At 39.2% G+C, this 17318-nt stretch overlaps 2 protein-coding genes across 3 annotated transcripts; both read left to right on the top strand.

Annotated features, from left to right (window-relative positions):
• Positions 1 to 1669: 1669 nt before the first annotated feature.
• On the top strand, positions 1670 to 2618 carry LOC6572794. The gene is made up of 2 exons (XM_044007293.1): positions 1670 to 1745; positions 1807 to 2618. Exon 2 carries the CDS (start codon positions 1844 to 1846, stop codon positions 2537 to 2539), a length of 696 nt encoding a protein of 231 aa, XP_043863228.1. The 5' UTR covers positions 1670 to 1745; positions 1807 to 1843; the 3' UTR covers positions 2540 to 2618.
• Positions 2619 to 10510: 7892 nt separating this feature from the next.
• On the top strand, positions 10511 to 16964 carry LOC6572795 (venom allergen 5). 2 transcript variants are annotated; one of them, XM_044007393.1, is made up of 5 exons: positions 10511 to 10960; positions 14833 to 15033; positions 15340 to 15598; positions 15678 to 15833; positions 16015 to 16337. In XM_044007393.1, exons 1-5 carry the CDS (start codon positions 10876 to 10878, stop codon positions 16244 to 16246), a joined length of 933 nt encoding a protein of 310 aa, XP_043863328.1. In that variant the 5' UTR covers positions 10511 to 10875; the 3' UTR covers positions 16247 to 16337. The 2 variants fall into 2 exon arrangements, with proteins under 2 accessions (XP_043863328.1, XP_001998901.1); XM_001998865.3 differs by having other exon boundaries at positions 15678 to 16964.
• The last annotated feature ends 354 nt before the right edge of the window (positions 16965 to 17318 follow it).

Raw genomic sequence — 17318 nt, 5'->3', positions numbered from 1 at the left:
TTTTTGCATTTTGGTCAGGGCTTTCGCTAAGCGCTTGTGCTGGGCTAAAACTGGGTCTGGGTCTGGGTTTGAGTCTGGCTCTGGCGTTGGCTTTTGTGAGGGGTTTTTGGGTTTGGGAACTGTTCAGCTTTTAAATGCCAACTGTTTGTTCGTTTATCGAGTTTTGTGTTTCTCTTAAGAGTTTTTAGTATCAATTAACATATTGAATATGATCAGTCGATGCTTTATGGCAAACAGTCGCTGCACAGTGGTTCCAAACACAGCCAAGGTGTCAAATGTGCCACGATACAAACAGACTGAACCACTCGGACGCTCTTACCAATTAGCAAACTGACTTCTAAACCTCACATCAGCTATCAAATGCCAAACGTCTTTTCTAATGAACAATAAAATATATTTTTATTTCAGACTTCATTTATGTTCACACTAATTGGGTTTCTCTCGATTATTCAGCTGCTTTCATGAATGAGCCGAAGATTGTTACCTAATGTAAATCTAATGAGTAATTTGATAATTTTGTGATTGATACGTCAGCCCAACTTTTGTGCGGCTATGTAAATATTTTGCTGGCATTGAAATTCGCATGAAATTGTCAACGCTTTTCGGACAGCTCAATAAAAAGTTTCGTTAATAAGATTTGCCAATATTTTTTTTCTTGCCAATAACGACGAAAGCAATTGCTCATGGATGCTGTGAAAACCAAGTTCAATGGAATTGCTTATCGGGTGAGCGTGGTGCGAGCTGACGTCGCTCCGGTCGCCCCGCTGCGACCCACCCACGCATCTCGTATATCTATGCCAATATTATGTCAATGGGCCTGTCCAAATAGAGTGCGGCACAAGCTCAGAATTGGACTGGATTTGATTTAGGCTCATTGTCGAGTTCGTTGGCACCTAGTCTAAGGTCAGACAGGCAGTCTATAAAGTGGGCCAGCTATACGAGCTTGGCCATGTTCAGTTCCAGGGTCGTCGCGTTGACAAAAATCGTCTGTTGCCCCATATTTCATCCAATTCGGCACTACTGTCCCTGTACATATATGTAGGTTAAGGCCCTATTGTAGAGTCAAGAGATAGTGTGCTAGTTGAAAGTGCCCGACTATCAGTTACCCATTAGACTGTTCAAGTATGAATACATAGACAAATCAAGTATGGGTGTTCTGGTGGGGAGTGACCAACTAGCAGATACTCATTCGAATCTTCAAGTATGAATACGAAGCAATAAGGTGATTTGATGGGGAGTGATTGGCTATTGGATACCCACTATAGTCTATATGTATGAATGGGCAAAGTAAGTAAAGTTGATCCAAACAAAGGTAGTTGTTCATGGGCTCTTGTGGGGAACGATCGAGCTTGGAATACTCTGAGCCTTGCACAGAAAAACTTTTTTATGGATTTTCCGATGAGCTCAGTTAAAATATTACTTGATTGCTAGTCAGAAACATTTCCTATTTATTCAATGGCTTTATTTATTTAATTCGGTTTCGGTTCTATTTATTTTATTTTTTATTTATTTAATTTTATTAAATTAAGGTTTGAATGGCGTATACTTTTTCACTTTTCAGTTACTTTTCAATTAAGAGATTAACCCCGATTCGGTTTTATTTATTTAATTTAATTAAATTAAGGTTTGAATGGCGCATACTTAAACTCAATTATCATCAGAATTCGAGTTGACTTTCATTGCAAAGCTAAGTAAAAGTAAAGTAAACTATTTTTAAAATTTATAGTGTGCTTGTTAAATTCTGTGTGAGTTTGGATTTTCAAATTATAGAAAAAAATAATAATAAGAGAAATTGAAAATGCTCAGATATGTCCATAGTAACGTGTTAATTCCAGTGCGTTTTATGGCATCATTTCATACTATATACGCCCACAATGTGCAGGGATCCTCACGCAGCTATTACGAGGTGCTCAAGGTGCCGCTCAATTCCAGCGGAAAGGAGATCAAACGGGCCTTCTTTGAGCTATCGAAGAAATACCATCCCGATGCTAACAGTGACTCGCATGACTCGGACGAGTTTGTCAAGGTGTGTGAAGCCTACAGGATACTCTACAAGCGAGTCTCACGCGAGCACCACAGCAATCGGCTAAGGTCGCGCTATCGCACTCTGGCACCTCTAGACATCTGCTATTCGAACAAGAATGTGCATAAGAACTGGACCAAGTATCAGGCAGCGATACGTAAGAAGCAATTCGGACATGAAATTAACTCCGTTGGCGCTCCCATTGATTTGTGTAAGAGTACTCAGATAGATAGGCCGAGCGAAGTGCGCCTGCTGCCCGCCGGGAATCTATTGCCGGTGGTCAGACCCGTGGATTCCAGTGCGGTGCTTCGATTACCGCTGCTCTTTGCCCAATCGCAGGAGAGATGGCTGCCTGCCTATTATGTGGCAGCCTTTGGCGTGATTTTGGCTCTCCTCGTTGTCGATTCCGTGCAGCGGGCCGGACTAACCGCCGACCCCAGTGACCAGATAGTTGCATCTCGGCAACGTTCATTCAAACATTTCAGTGGTATTTTACCCTTTGTCTCTCAGACGTAATCTTTTATCAAAATCGTATTGTACACGATCAGATAATCCATACATTTGAACTATAAACGAGATGCTTTGCACCTGTTGAGAGATTCTGTGTTTTTATTATACATCAATTTTTTTTATGTTCTATATAAAAATTCATTTACATATATATTTTTTTTATGGGTTTGAACAATGCGTGAACTGGTTTGCGAATCAACTTGTAGTTCAATTCATTTGAGTTCACAGCGTTGGTTATTAATAACACCAAAAAAAAAAAAAAAAAAAAAAAAAAACTATGAAATTTAGCACAAAATTTATGTGCTGACTAAAGCATCATCAGCTATGTTAATCAGTTTGTCACGAGTTGCTTAAATGTGTCGGAAATGTTTGCAAATTATTCTACAGCTTAAAGTCAGTTTTTGTTGACTGTTAAAAGGAAAGGAAATGTAAGTTAATTTTTTACACATTATTAAACTATAGTCATATTTAAACATAATTTATTTAATAGCTTTTTCAGATATATTCACAGCCTAATCGACGTTTCATATAAAATATAGAAAAATCTTAATGAAATAAGTTAGAATATGAAAGTGAAATAAAATATTACAATTATCGAATTGAACAATTTTTATATTCAATTGAATATCTTAAGTAATATACATAATGAGCTCCTTCATTATATTGGTATAGAACATGTTAGGGTAGCAAAAGTTTCGGTCTTTAGCTGTCAAGCTCAGGTGTATGTCAGTCACTCAGGTGTATGAAAATAGTTCAGGCTTTGGCTAAGACTTCCGCAGAGCTTAAGCCAAGCGTGGCCTTACATACCCATCACATTCTGCGGCTATCTGTACAATCTGGCAAACAATCGGTTAGATAATACAGGCAGATAACAAATATGAATAAATATGTATATATATATATATCTTGATAAATTTGGTCTTAAGTATGTTGTACATTAGTGTTATTATGATATCAAATGGAACAGTGGCAGCTGCCTACAGTAGACCCCTCTCAAGGCGAACGACTGTCAAGCGTGTCGACAATCGTCGGATGACTGGGGACCACCACGAGCGTACGGCCGGGAACCGTTAGTGAGGCAGGCAATACTAATACTAATAGTAGTTTGTTAATTTGTGTATATTGTATTGGACATTATATATTATGGCTGTGCTTGTTTATCTTTTCCGGCTGACAGCAGTTTGATAAATTATGCGTGAGCGCAACATCGGCTTTGATTAAGCTGTTCTTCAACCCTGTCTCCCGATACTTCAAATGCGCGCTGATACAGATAACAAGCAAGACATGCAGTCAGATACACATAAATCAAATATTGCCACAGCAAAAATCAGCATAAATACAAATATATTCATATAGAAGTATATACTCGGATATATACACGCATTCAATCTCGATAAAGAGCATTCGAATTATGTTCTGTCGCCTGTCACCGTGCTAAATAAATACATTCAGCGATCGCCTCCATAATGAAGCCAACTACTACATGAGCCGGCCAAAAACAAGACGCACAGCAAGGCGCAAAAAAATGATAAAAAAAAAAAAAAAAAATTAAAACAAGAAAAAAACGGCTCAAAATTTATTGTACGCTGACGGCTTTTTAATGAAAATCACTTGGCTACCAAAAAGCGAATTAATGAAGGTGTGTGCTTTGCGCATGTGTCCGATGTTGCGATGTTTCACTATTGGGTTTCGATTTCTGTGCCGGCACAAGTTCAAACAGCACATTGACTGCGCAAGTCGGCCATGAACGACGGCCAAATACTCAGTAGTTGCCGAAGTTGCGGGGAAAAGGTGCTGAGCTCAGGTTTAATCAGAGAGGAGTGAAGAGATTTGTGTTAAGTATGATTTATGAATCTCGTTATGTATTGATATCAATATGTAATCGATAAGAAGGGAAGTGAGCTCAGGTTTCATTAGAGAAGGGTCCAGACAGTTGGGCTAAGTATGATTTATGACTCTCGATAAGTATCGATATCAATTTGTTATTGATAAGACAAGAGGTGAGGTGAGGTTTCACTAAATATGATTTATATTTTCTATTTATATTTTTTGTTATCGATAAGTATCGATAACATCAAGAGAATCGTCAAGAAAGTTGCGCCAAGTATCGCATTTAAATCTCGATAAGTATCTATACCAATGTGTTATCGATACGATATAAGAAATGATACTGAATGTAGTCAAATAGGTGATTTTATCATCAGGTCAATATAAACATTATATATTTAAGCTATTCAATATGTCCAGGCAAACAGGCAGCTGATTCGATCACTAGATTGCGTCAGCTTCTATTCTAGATTAGATATATGCAGACATATATATAAATATACATAAAACAATCTTTATAGCTATGCTAATTTGGTCATAAACAGTCCTGTATACCCACTTTCTAATAACTAGAGAGCATAATAAAAAGGCAAGCAAGACCAGGCAAACAGCATCCATATCGGCACAAAAATCAATATGCTAACTACTTGGGAGTGTGTGTGTGTACACGTGTATGTGCGTGTGTGTGACTACGTGTGCATATATCATGCGCAGATTGATCAGCATATGAATCAGTTTAGCATAAGAATCAAAACGTTTCTCTAATGAAAACTTAACTTCTTTATGGCTATTTCATTCATGTGTTTAAGCAAAACATGTTCGACATGGCTTAGAAGATGTTTTATTCTATTCAATATGTTTTTTATGCCATATACCTTATATCTTTCATATTTATTTTTTAGTCCATTTATTTTATTTTATTTTATTTTATTTTATTTTTTTTTTTTTTTTTGTGGTTGTCGGTGTGTGTGTGAGGCATGCCCAGTTATATAGAAATTTTATTGCACTCGTTTGGCTATTTATAACTGACATATTGATATTCCATATAGGTGCCGTAGACAGTTTTTGAATTGAATTCGAAATCATTTCATTGTTTAATGGGCCAGTCTCACGCGCTGCTTCTCTATAAGAAAACAACTCCAGCAACAACAACAACAAAAACAACAACAACAACTGTATATGACATTTTAATTATGTTGCTGTCAAATTGTTGTTGCTATAGCCGCAGCGAGTCTCAATTGCAATTAATAATATTTAATAACAGTCGCCCCGGCATCGCACAGCCGTCAAGTGCATAGATTGAAATGTTATGGAAGTGTTTTGTCATCGCATGAAATGGAGATGAGCCGCATTTACATAGCATTCGCATTGTTAGCCGTGACTTATAGTCGAATTAGATGCTTGCCCAGCAATTGTAGCTCAATTAACATATCGAACCTATGCTAGTAGTTATTATTTTTTGTTGTTTTTATTTCAGCTCTAACTTTCAATTCTGATTGTACGTGCACATATGTTATTTAATTTATTTCCTTATTCGCAAATGATGTCTTAAGCCAATTATCGAGTCGCCTCAATATACATACTTGATTAAGACTTGAATGAAATATTCGAAAACAACATTATTTATGGATAATAAGAGTCTTAGGTGCCTAATAACGTTATGTGTAAATGATCTCTCGCAGTCCGAGCGAATCAATTTTATGAAATATTTATTTAAATGAAATATATATATTTTTGCTGAAGAGTTTTGTGCACCACAGTGGAGCTAAACCGGCTTGAATATGATATTTGAATTTTTAATTTTTATTTTTTTTTAATTTTAGCTGTGAACTAATATATGAACTCAAATAGGGGCTGTAGAGGACACCATAACTTTTGAAAAGTATATGAAATATCGATACTAAAAATATACTTAAATAAAAGTATTTTGCAAGCTGTTAGTTTAGCTGTTTTAATATTAATAAGCATGATATATTTATACAAAACTATATTATTAGCTATGAGGCAAACCCACTCAGAAAACCAGTAAGCGCAGAGTATTTCAGCCTCTATTTTATAAAAATTTAATTTGTAGCTTTACACAGAAATATAGATAAAAATACATGTCACTTAAATGATGTATTTCACACTTTTTCACTTTAAAAAAATATTTAAAAGCATTCATATATAATTTTAGTTGATTTTTAATATTATAAGTTTAAAGACTAAAAAAAAAAAAAAAAAAAAAAAAAATAACATTTTTTATACTTTAATTAATTTTCTGCTTAAATAAAAATATATATTAAATATAGCTTCTTGAATATATTTTATATATTTTTTATATATTATAATTTCAAGTTGTTAATTAATATTTATTTCAAATTTTTTATTTCTTTCCTTAATTGTTTTAATCTATATTATATAATAATCAGTGTAATGTTAAAACACATCTTAATATTTTTTGACAGCTTTTGTACTAACTTTTGTCTTTTTTTATTTATTTATTATTATTATTATTATTATTTATTTATTTATTTTTTTTTTTTCAATATAAAACTTATCTTGTTATTGAATAATAAAATTTGTTGCATTCTGTATTCATTAATTGGACTTTAACAATATTGTTTTCATTTCATTTCAATCAGATTTTTGTATTGATGTTTTTTTATCTCGAAATTTATGACATTGTGCCATCAATTTATTCATTTATTGCACAAGCTGTGACAAATCGCAAACGAATTCATATTTATTAAATTGTTAATGCTGCTGTTGCTGTTGCTGTTGCTGCTTGCTGCTTGCGCATCTCTGAAACGAAGGCAGACAGCTGGAGCTGCAGCTGCAACTGGGCGTGGCTGGTGCACATTTGCTAAAAGATTGATGGGGCGACGGAAGCGCAGCGGGCAACAAGGATGCACCAACAGATTTGAGTGACACTGACCGATCCGCCCCCGCAGCACCACAGGCCATGCAATTGCTGATAAATGACAGAATGTTTTACGCACACACACACACACACACTTACTCTCGTCAATTTTATGTGTAAAGATAGTTCCGCAAAATGTTGACAAAAGTGCGCAAATATATTGCACTGAACAAATTGTCCGATTAGAGAAATTATCAGCAAGGCAAACGAGCTCGCCTCGTTAATGTAACAACAACAACAACAACAACAAAATGGAAATGTTATGTCGACCTTAAAGATAGAGCACTATCTGATGGCAGGCGCATTGAACTGAATTGCGACACAACTGAACTGGGTCGTCAGCCAATCAGCCAAGTATGTTTACTTAATTGTTAAGCAGAACATGAACTTAACAAATGGTATGAGTGGCATGAGTCAACGGTTCTTCACACATACATATATATGTGTGCCTGTAATATCTTAATGTTATGCAGACACTTTCTAGGGAAGTGTTAGGTATTGTAAATGCATATTGTCAGGATGGCTGTGCGAACAAGTTTTCTCTTTATGTTCGCTTCCGTTAAGATGAGTCAATGAATGAGCGAGTGAGTGAGTGAGTGAGTGTTGAGTGCCGAGTGCTGCTAGTGGGTGGCAACTGAATACAAATTGTAGAGGGGAACAGCACGCGTTGCTCGCAACAAAGACATTAAATTGACTCATAAAACCACAACAGGCGATAACAGCCAGATGCTGAGCTAAATGAGCTGCTGGCTATCTGCTTATTTCTGTTCGTGTTTCTTTTCTCTCCTCTTTTTTTTCTCTCACTCTACACACTTTTTGCTGAACATGCGTTTAAATGTACGCAGCAACACGCACACGCTGAGATACATCGCGCTTTAGCCGCAGATACAAATGCAAAGTGCTCAGAATCGAATCGAAACGAATTGAATGGCATATGGGCTGGGCAGAGCAGAGGCAGAGACTGAGACTGAGACTGGACAGGCGCCTTCATTGAAGGTCAATAATGTTTGTTTAAATTTTAGCTGCAGCTCTGTATGTGTGTGTGTGTGTGTGTGTGTGCGTATTGTTTAAGCGCAAATAAAACGTAATGAAGTGGATGGCTAAGTAGGAAATGTAAACTAGCATTCGAAAACAACGCGCACAACAAGTTGCAAAAAAGCAAAACAACAAAAAGCACAGAAGAAGCACATAAAAAAACATAAAAATTAAAGAAGAAGCAGCAACTACACCCATATATACATATATAGTACACATGTTTATTTCATATTTTTGATTTTTTTTTTTTTTTAAATATTTATGTTGCTCTTTGTGAAATAAAATAAATCAGAAGTGCAGCTGAGACGTCACTGACTGCCCTCCCAGCTCAGCCCCTGCCCTGCCCCTGCCCGGCCAGCTGCCACCTGAGTGCTGCCTCCTGTTGCCAGTCAAGAGTCAGACATCATGTGTGGCATTCTGTGGCAAAGCAAACCAGTTGGCAACTTGGCCAAGATCGGGCTACCACGTTGAGCCGGCGCAATCGTTTGTACTTGTTAATGGCTTTGTACGCGTAATTATTTTGGCAAGAAGCCGTGTCGCCGCGGCGCGAAAATCAGCTATAGCGGAAACGCGATTCTGCTCCAATTTTATGAGCACCATGTGTACCATGTTGTACACATCACATATATACACACACATATATATATATATATATATATATATATATATATATATATAGATTTATATCTGTATACTTGTGGTTTCCCTTTGCAGTTTTTAGCCCTGGTGAAAGGCTCCATTGGGAATTGGTTCGCCGCTTCGATTCTCTCTCATTGTTGTTGTTGTTGTTTTTATTTTTCTTATATTTAATTGGGTGTTTTTATTGGCTTTTAATGATACGCGAAATGATCGAAGCTTCTGGCCTCAGGCAATGCACTGCCCCTTTAACTTTTGTTCAGCGCTAGCCCAGTGCCACGCCCCGTTTGTGCAACGTCTCAAGTGATTGTTGCCCCAAACCAGCCACAGCCCGTAGCCCGTAACCCGTATCCCGTACTCCGATCAACATAAAGTTCAATCAATGTCTTTCGCCGGTAATTATTAAAGAACACAATCATTTTCGAGAGCAAAAGGGTAACAGCAACTCGGCATACATAAAATATATAGTTTAATTCAGTTAAATATTCATGTAAATTAAGTTTATTTTTATTTCTTTTTGGCTGAAATTTTAGAACGTATTTTTGTATATATTTTTGGGCTTGGATAACAATATATGTATCCAGCTTATACTATTTTAATTTATATCAGATCATTATTTGCTGTGACGCAAATATCTGTGACGCAGATATCCGAGGTTAAAGACATTTAAAGACAAACGAGCTAGCGCCATATAGCCTAAAGAATAGAAGTTGCTGATCTTAAATCTCAGCGGCCAGACAGGAAAAGTTTGATAAATATGAATATTAAAGACAATATTTTCAGCACATTTCTATTCATGCTATTCAAGAATATTCAAGAATATTTCTTCCTTACTCTATATATTTAATTTTAAAATATGTTTAGTATTTTCATACATAAAGGGTTTCGTAAGATAAATGTTGAACGTTTTCCCCTCAAGCCATTTTAGCTGCAATATCGTCAAGGCGCTTGGTCAACCTCAGCAACATTTGATGTTGCTAACGTTGCGGCTATCAACATCGCATGCTAAGAAACATCGTATGTTATCAACATGCTATGTTGATAGTCTGTTGCGGCTATCAACATGCTCATCCATGTTGCTGTCAACAACAGACAGTCGCGTATGAGTTATAACAGTGATGATGTTCAGCTCAGCCGGCTTAGCAACATTTTATGTTAACAGCCACTTGCGACTGTTAGTGGGCCGCGCATGTTAAGCGCGCTTCCAGCAACATAATATGTATATGCTAGGTGATTTGCATTGGACATGAATTATAACCAAATATATGGCCTACTAGAAATTGTTATAAATAATATAGTTATGGTGTATTTTAAATAATAATATTTATAGTATTTTTATGAATTATATTTGCAGCACTTGAGCTAAGCATAGCGAAAAGTGATTTTGTTTCGGTTGCTGGCCGGCTGCGCAGTCCGCGCTGCTGCTCGCTCTCACCCGGCGCGGCGACAGGTTGATCGGCGGCTTCTTTTGCGGCTGCCGTTGTTATCTCTGCCGCTGTCGTTGTCGCTGCCGCAGTCGCAGTTGCCGTCGCTGCCGCTCGCTGCCTGTGGCTCTTGGTATATAAACGTCAGCGTCGCCCAGCGTCCAATCAAACAGACGACGCCTTCAAGTCTAGCTGCACGCACGAGAGTGGAGTTGGAGTCGTCGGCAATATTTCGTGACGCTTTTTTGCTCGGTTTTTTGGACACACACACACTCAAAGAAAGAGAGAGATCTTATTGCAAGCCTGCCCGGCAACGCGTGTGAATGAAATTGCAAATTCAAATTTAAAATCCAACAGAAAAAAAAGAAGCAAAATTCTAAATCGAATCTAAAGTGCAGTGAATGTAAGACTGTCGCCAGCGAAGAGCTTATGTTCAAGAGTGTTTAATTAAGTGAAAAGTGCCTAACTAAAATTCATATCTTGTAATCAAATCAAATCAAATATTAACTCAACCTAAAATGATGCAGCACAGCGCTCTACTACCTCTGGCCCTCGTGCTGATCTCCTGCGGAGCAGCATTCGCCTGCCATGGCAAGCTGATCGGTAAGTCGTAGCTGACCAGCCCCAATTCCGCTATCGTCGATTCATTTGTATGCGGCCTGCCTGATTTGGGGCATTAAAATGATCTGAGTAGAGACTGAGAATACTTATGGCCGGCCGCAAGTGCCTGTTTGGCATTCGCGAATTTAAATACTTTTTTATTTCCACACAAGCTATACGACTTTTGTAGGCAAATAACTTTCGTGTTTCGCATTTGGTTTTTATTTTTTATTATTATATTTTAGTTTTGTGCTTTGTAAATTTGTACTTTTATTTGCGCAGATTTGAGGCACGTTTCAGTCATTTGTTTTATGAATGAATGAAAAGCAGGCAAACGCCAAAGGCAGGCAAAACCAAAGCAAAAGGTGCCCATAGAATTTCAGTCAATATTTGCCAACGCAATGTTTTATTTGGTTTGCATTTAGCGAAAGCCGCACTTGGCTGGCTGCGAGGTGTGCCCGAGAACTTTCCCAATCTACAATATTCGCTTGCGCTTCCTCCACTGAAGATGACGCGAAAGAGCGGCCTATTACATAAAGTATATAATTAATAGTTGATTTAGATTGCGCTTCCCAAATCATCAAAGCGAAAACCTGTTCGCATTTCCAGTTTATATAAACTTTAAAATATAGCGAAAAGTCCGAAAAGACGCGAAATATGCTCTCAGCTAGTCATAGGCCAATCAACTTGGCAAATAATCGAGCTCAAATACAATTCGATTCATTAACATTCATTCCATCCGATTATTATTAAATAACATAATTATGAAACCGTTCAGCAGCGAGTTTTGGCAGCTCATTGAACTGCGAACTCGAGGCCCGTGAAGGTAATTCGCCTCTTGACTGAATTCGGCAATTTGACACTCTGTCAGGTGCCCAAGCACCTGCCTGTGAAATTATATATATAATTTATTGGGGCGTGCTAAGTGGATCAGCGCAACATAAAAAAAGAGCTCAAATGAATTAATTAACATTTAAAAAAAAATCGAAAAAAAATCAAAAACACTTGCCAAACAATTCTCTTGACGCGTTTTTGTGTTCTGCACACGCAGGTGCCGCCTTTTGTTAACAAAAACCCAAAACAAATTCCAGTTGTTATTGTTTATTTTTTTCTTCGTTTTTTCGGTTATTTCGTTCTTTTTTTTCGTAATAAAAATCAAAGTTTTTATAGTGCGCGTGTGCGTGTTGTTGATTAATGTTCGCTTTTTATGAATTTCAACGCAGTTCCGAACAATGGGACACGAGTAAATCCAAAATTTTGTTTAATTATAATAGCAGAATTTACAGTTGAACTTTGCGGAGGAAACGTTTAGCTGTGCGGCATCAATCAAAGCATCGCCGTACTAATAATGTAATTAAATATGTAGATGCGCAGGCAACAGGCAGAGCGGCAGCAGCAGCAACAGCAACAACAACAACAACAACGACAACAACCTCAACGAACAACGAACAAGGGTAGCTGGGTGATAATCAGTAAATGATAAATGAAACAAAACATGTTGCGGCCAGCATAAAGCCTAACTATGCCGAGCAGATGATGCTGCCAGCTCCTCGGCGTCTCCTTTTTGTGGCCAGCATCGGCATCGTCGGTTGCCTTCCCAGGCTGGCAGCTTCAAGGTGAAGGCAACGCGAGCTGCCAGTTAAGCACTTGTTAACATATTGTTGGCATTTGCTGCGCTGCAGTTCGTTGCTTAAGTCTTTTGTTTTGTGGTAGCTGTTGACGTTTCGTTGTCAACATTATGTTTTATATACAGTTTTTTTTTTTGGTTTTTTGTTATTAACTCTCAAGCGTATGTAAATGTGGCGGAAATCGATCGATCGACAGCTTTATGTGCAATTTGTCAGAGAAGGTAGTTCACGAAATTTGCATAGCGCCCGTTGCACTGTGATTGATGCATATTGACTTAAAGCGCTGAGGCTGACTGGCCGACTGAGTGGCTGACTGAGTGAGCGAGCGAGAGACAATGCTGTGCGTTGATTTACGTACCGGTTCGTCTCAATGTCTGCCAACTGATATTTATGTAAATGTACTTTGTCGATATATGTATAGGAGATGTATATGAGATATATATACATATGTATATATAGTATAGCATAACACTAACACGTCTTTAATTTGACAGCTGCGGTTGAGTTTGAAGCTCGACGGGTTCTGCAAGAGCCGCTCGCTCACTGCTATTTTTAGTCAGCGGCACTAACCTTGACAAAAAGCACACACACACAGCCACAGCCACAGCAACAGCAACAGCAACAACAACATAAAACACACTTACTAAAAAAAAAAATAAAATAACATAAAAACGTCCAGCTCAGCAGTTCGGATGTTCGAGCAAATGCGAACAAGCGATTCGGCTGGCTCTATTGACATCTAGACCCATATTTGTGCGAGCCGCAGCTAAGCGTAGCTGTAAATTTATTTACTCTGCTGCTGCCGCTGCTGTTGTTGTGGTTGTTGTTGTTGTTGCTGCCCGCGTCAAGTTGTCTGAGTGTCTGAGCTGCAGCACGTTTGCTGCACTTGACCGGCAGCTGACGATGCCATGGCCCTGGCAGTGGCAGTGGCAGTGGCAGTGGCAGTGGCCCTGGCAGTGGCAGTGGCAGTGGCAGTGGCAGTGGCAGGGGCAGCAGGAGTTCGCTTGTTAAATGCGCTCACGTCGCGGCGGCGCAATCAGCGCCCATCGCCAGATCTCTCGGCCTGACTCTTGACTCTGGCCATTATTATAATTATTAAAAATTATTAAGCGCGCGTAATTATTTAAATGAAATGCGGCTGCAATAACTGGACACGCCCAAAATGTCCAGGAAGGAGCAACGCTTGCTTGGTTTTTCCTCAACAAAATCTCATACCATATATGTCGTCTATAGATCTTCTGTGAGCTCATACGAGGCTCACGTACGCTGGCCGCTGGTTCGGCTAATTAACACCCTGCGGCAATTTAGTTGTTGCTCTCCACGCGGACTCCGTGATCAGCTCATGGCAGCGGCACATAAATTGAAGTGCCAAATATGCTCCACTTGGGGCAAACTTTTGTTTCAAATTACGAAAGTTCAATGAAGCCAATTTGTCTGCGGCTGACACACTTCACACCAGCCAACGTGAGTCAGTGAAGTCAGGCGCCGTTTGCAAAAAAAAAAAAAAAAAATAAATAAATAAAATTAAATATTAATGAAAAAACATCTCGAAAACAAAACACAAAAAATTATAAAAAAAATTGGCTAATGGGCAAAAGTTGGTTTTTTAATTGACGCCTTTGAGCAGCACGCGCCGCATCGACTCTTAAATGTTTATTGACTTTTTGCTATTTTCGTTGGGTTTTATTCCAAGACGTGTTCTAATTCGAACCGGTTGCCATTTGAGCCGAAGCCGAAGTCGAACTAAGGCGAAAATACATTTATTTCGAAACAATTTGCAAACACTTTAAATGGAACGATTATTAAATCGACTACAAAATCGTATGCGATTTAATGCCTATAAACACAATTATAGAAACTATTATTAGACACAAAAAATAAAAGCAACTCATTTAAATCTGAGCAGTTCGCTAAAGGCTTTGAATGAAAGGTGAACAAATTCGCTTAGCTGGAAACCGGCTGGCTCGGGAGCATCATTAAGCCAAGTCGAAACAAAAGCCCAATAGCGACAAACACACGCATACATAATAATCAAACTGAAATTGAGAAGATGAAAAGACAAATACAAAAATTATAATAAAAAAAAAAAAAAATAAATAAAAAAAACTTTATATATTAAGCATTTCGATTTGGGATAGAACAAGCCAAAAATAGAAATGATAGCATGTCCCCAATCGCACACACACACACACACACATCCATAGATATATGTCTAATTTTATGCTAATCGCGACCCAATCGTTTCAGCATCGGGCATCACTGCCGAGGAGAGATCAATCATCTTGCAGGAACACAATCGCCTCAGGCAACTCGTTGCCACGGGCCGCTATCCGGGCCAGCCGGGCGCCGAGAATATGCGCGAGATCGTCTGGGACGACGAGCTGGCCGCCCGCGCCCAGCAATGGGCGGACAACTGTCAGTTCCGGCACGATCCGCACCGCACAATAAGTAAGTTGTCCATCAAACATTCGCATGCTCGCAATCCCCCATATGGTGAAGTTTCCACATATGAATGCCGGCAATACGACAGCCGGCAGCTGGTTCATGTGATTTACGTGTGAATTACGGTTTGCATGCACTCGCTCAGAGGGCCTTGGTAAAGTATCATTAATATACATCCCGGTGCACTGGTTATCATCCGCAATTAAACACTAAAACTAACCCAGTATGCCTAGACCATACCGCATCTAGCTATAGCCGCCATAGCTGTGGAACCCTCAGGATCTGGTTGACTAACTTGATCTCTACCCATAGATCGCTTTACCATGGGCCAGAATCTGGCTGTCATCTGGAGCACTGCGCCACTGGACCCCGACGATGGCGATTTCCCATCGCGCATCCAGAACTGGTTCAATGAGGTGCAAAAGTATTCGTTCGGCGATGCCTGGTCGCCCAAGACGGGCCACTACTCCCAGCTGGTGTGGGGCGAGACCAGCCTGGTGGGCTGTGGCTTTGCCGAGTACAAGGATACGATCAAGTACAACAAGCTCTACGTGTGCAACTATGGACCGGGGTAAGCATGCAACGTCGACTACTGCAAACAAATGAGGTCTAATTCAACTCTATCTCTCTCTCTCTCCTTCTGTGTGCAGTGGCAACGTAGTTGGCTACAATCCCTATGAGGTGGGCAAGCCATCGTGCGCCACTTATGGCATGAAGCCCTCGTCACGGTACCAGGGACTGTGCGCCGCGCCAGGCGCTGTGCCGGCGGCCCCCAACAGCGTCTATGGTGGCAACACAATTGAAACGTATGAATACAGCTACAGTTCTTCAGCTAGCAAGAGCAACAGCAACAGCAACAACAACAAGCCGACTAACAACATTAACAAGAGCCTTTTAGCAAACAGCAAACAGAGCAACAGCAACCAAAACCAAAATAATCCCAATCAACAATTTACCCCCTCCTCCTCCTCCCAATTCCCTAAACAGGCAGCACCATCAGCTCCACCAGCAGCACCAGCAGCACCAGCAGCAGCAGCATCGACGACGTCAGGCGGTAGCTCCTTTGGCACCCAGGCACGTGGCAGTAGCCAGGCCTATACAACGGAGAGGAATCAGAGGCATTCCGGTCGGTATTATCACAAGCTCGAGGCATATCGTCCCAGTGCAACGGAGTTCCAGAAGGCCGTACAGAAGCACACTATACTACGCACCCATATAGATCAGAGTCCGAGCGTGGAGAAGCAGCAGGATGCGGCTGCGGCAGAGACAGCGTCAGCGCAGGATGCACCTGTGTCCAGCACACCGAAACCAAGTCGTGGCTGGAGCCTTTTGAGTTGGCGCGGCTAGAGAGAGGGAGAGAGAGAGAGAGGGAGAGAGTGGAGATGCCTCCTCTCCCCACCTCAGCTCCTCCCACTGCCCAGCACTGCCATGCAACCAATATGCCGCAGAATGTATTAGCTCACCCGCCCAGTAATAACTACTATGTAGTGTCATTAGAACCATCTTCGATTCTGAGCTTCCCAGCTGACTATAGCTCCTACTCGCTCTAACTGTCTAACTATCCCAACTAATACGTAGCAAATGATAGGCTCTTCTACTTGTATTTAAACATTCCCCATAAACGAATTGCCATATGATGTAGCGTACATACTATTCCCTCTAGCCTTAGCATCATTTACTCTGCAATTATCATGCTGATGTATTCTTAAAATTATTTATATTGTATTATTGATAACATCATTCAGTCAATCAGCTACCGAATATTTGTATCAAATGTTTGTACCAAAAAACAAAAAAACCTAAAAAAAAAGAACAGGCAAAATTGTAATTCAAAATTTTCTATCTTTTTAACGGCGTCTAACAACATCCACTAGTTAGTTATATGTAGTATTGTGTTCAAACAAATAAAAACAGCAAGATGATATTTAAAACAATAATTTACTTTTTATTTATGAGTGATTTTTGAAAAGCAATGACCTAAATCTCGAACTGACTAAGTGAGAGATCATCGTGTAAACATTTCTGAAGAAAGGATGTTTATTCCCAATTTCATCGTGGGAACATGACATTCGCTTTAATGAATCATTATGCATTCCAATTAATTCATGTATCAAATAAACCAGGTTTTATAGCCAGATCTTATCTCATATTAACATAACCGAATAATATCACGTACGTACATCTCAGAAAGTTCATCGCATAAACACACAGGCAATAGGTTTAAAGTTTAAAAAACTCATTAAAATTAATTTGAATTTTTGTTTTTTTTAACTTATTATGTTGACATTATA

The sequence above is a fragment of the Drosophila mojavensis genome, unplaced genomic scaffold, assembly GCF_018153725.1.
Source record: "Drosophila mojavensis isolate 15081-1352.22 unplaced genomic scaffold, ASM1815372v1 contig_16, whole genome shotgun sequence".
In the NCBI taxonomy this organism is placed as follows: domain Eukaryota; kingdom Metazoa; phylum Arthropoda; class Insecta; order Diptera; family Drosophilidae; genus Drosophila; species Drosophila mojavensis.
The sequence above is the reverse complement of the archived record's forward strand: the minus strand, read 5'-3'. Positions and strand labels throughout refer to the sequence as shown.

Excerpts from the sequence above, each read along its gene's own strand:
- LOC6572795 (XM_001998865.3), top strand. The coding sequence starts at position 10,876 with ATGATGCAGCACAGCGCTCTACTACCTCTGGCCCTCGTGCTGATCTCC. Across the intron at positions 10,961-14,832 it reads CTGCCATGGCAAGCTGATCG|CATCGGGCATCACTGCCGAG; the intron begins GTAAGTCGTAGC and ends CAATCGTTTCAG. Across the intron at positions 15,599-15,677 it reads GTGTGCAACTATGGACCGGG|TGGCAACGTAGTTGGCTACA; the intron begins GTAAGCATGCAA and ends TTCTGTGTGCAG.
- LOC6572794 (XM_044007293.1), top strand. The coding sequence starts at position 1,844 with ATGGCATCATTTCATACTATATACGCCCACAATGTGCAGGGATCCTCA.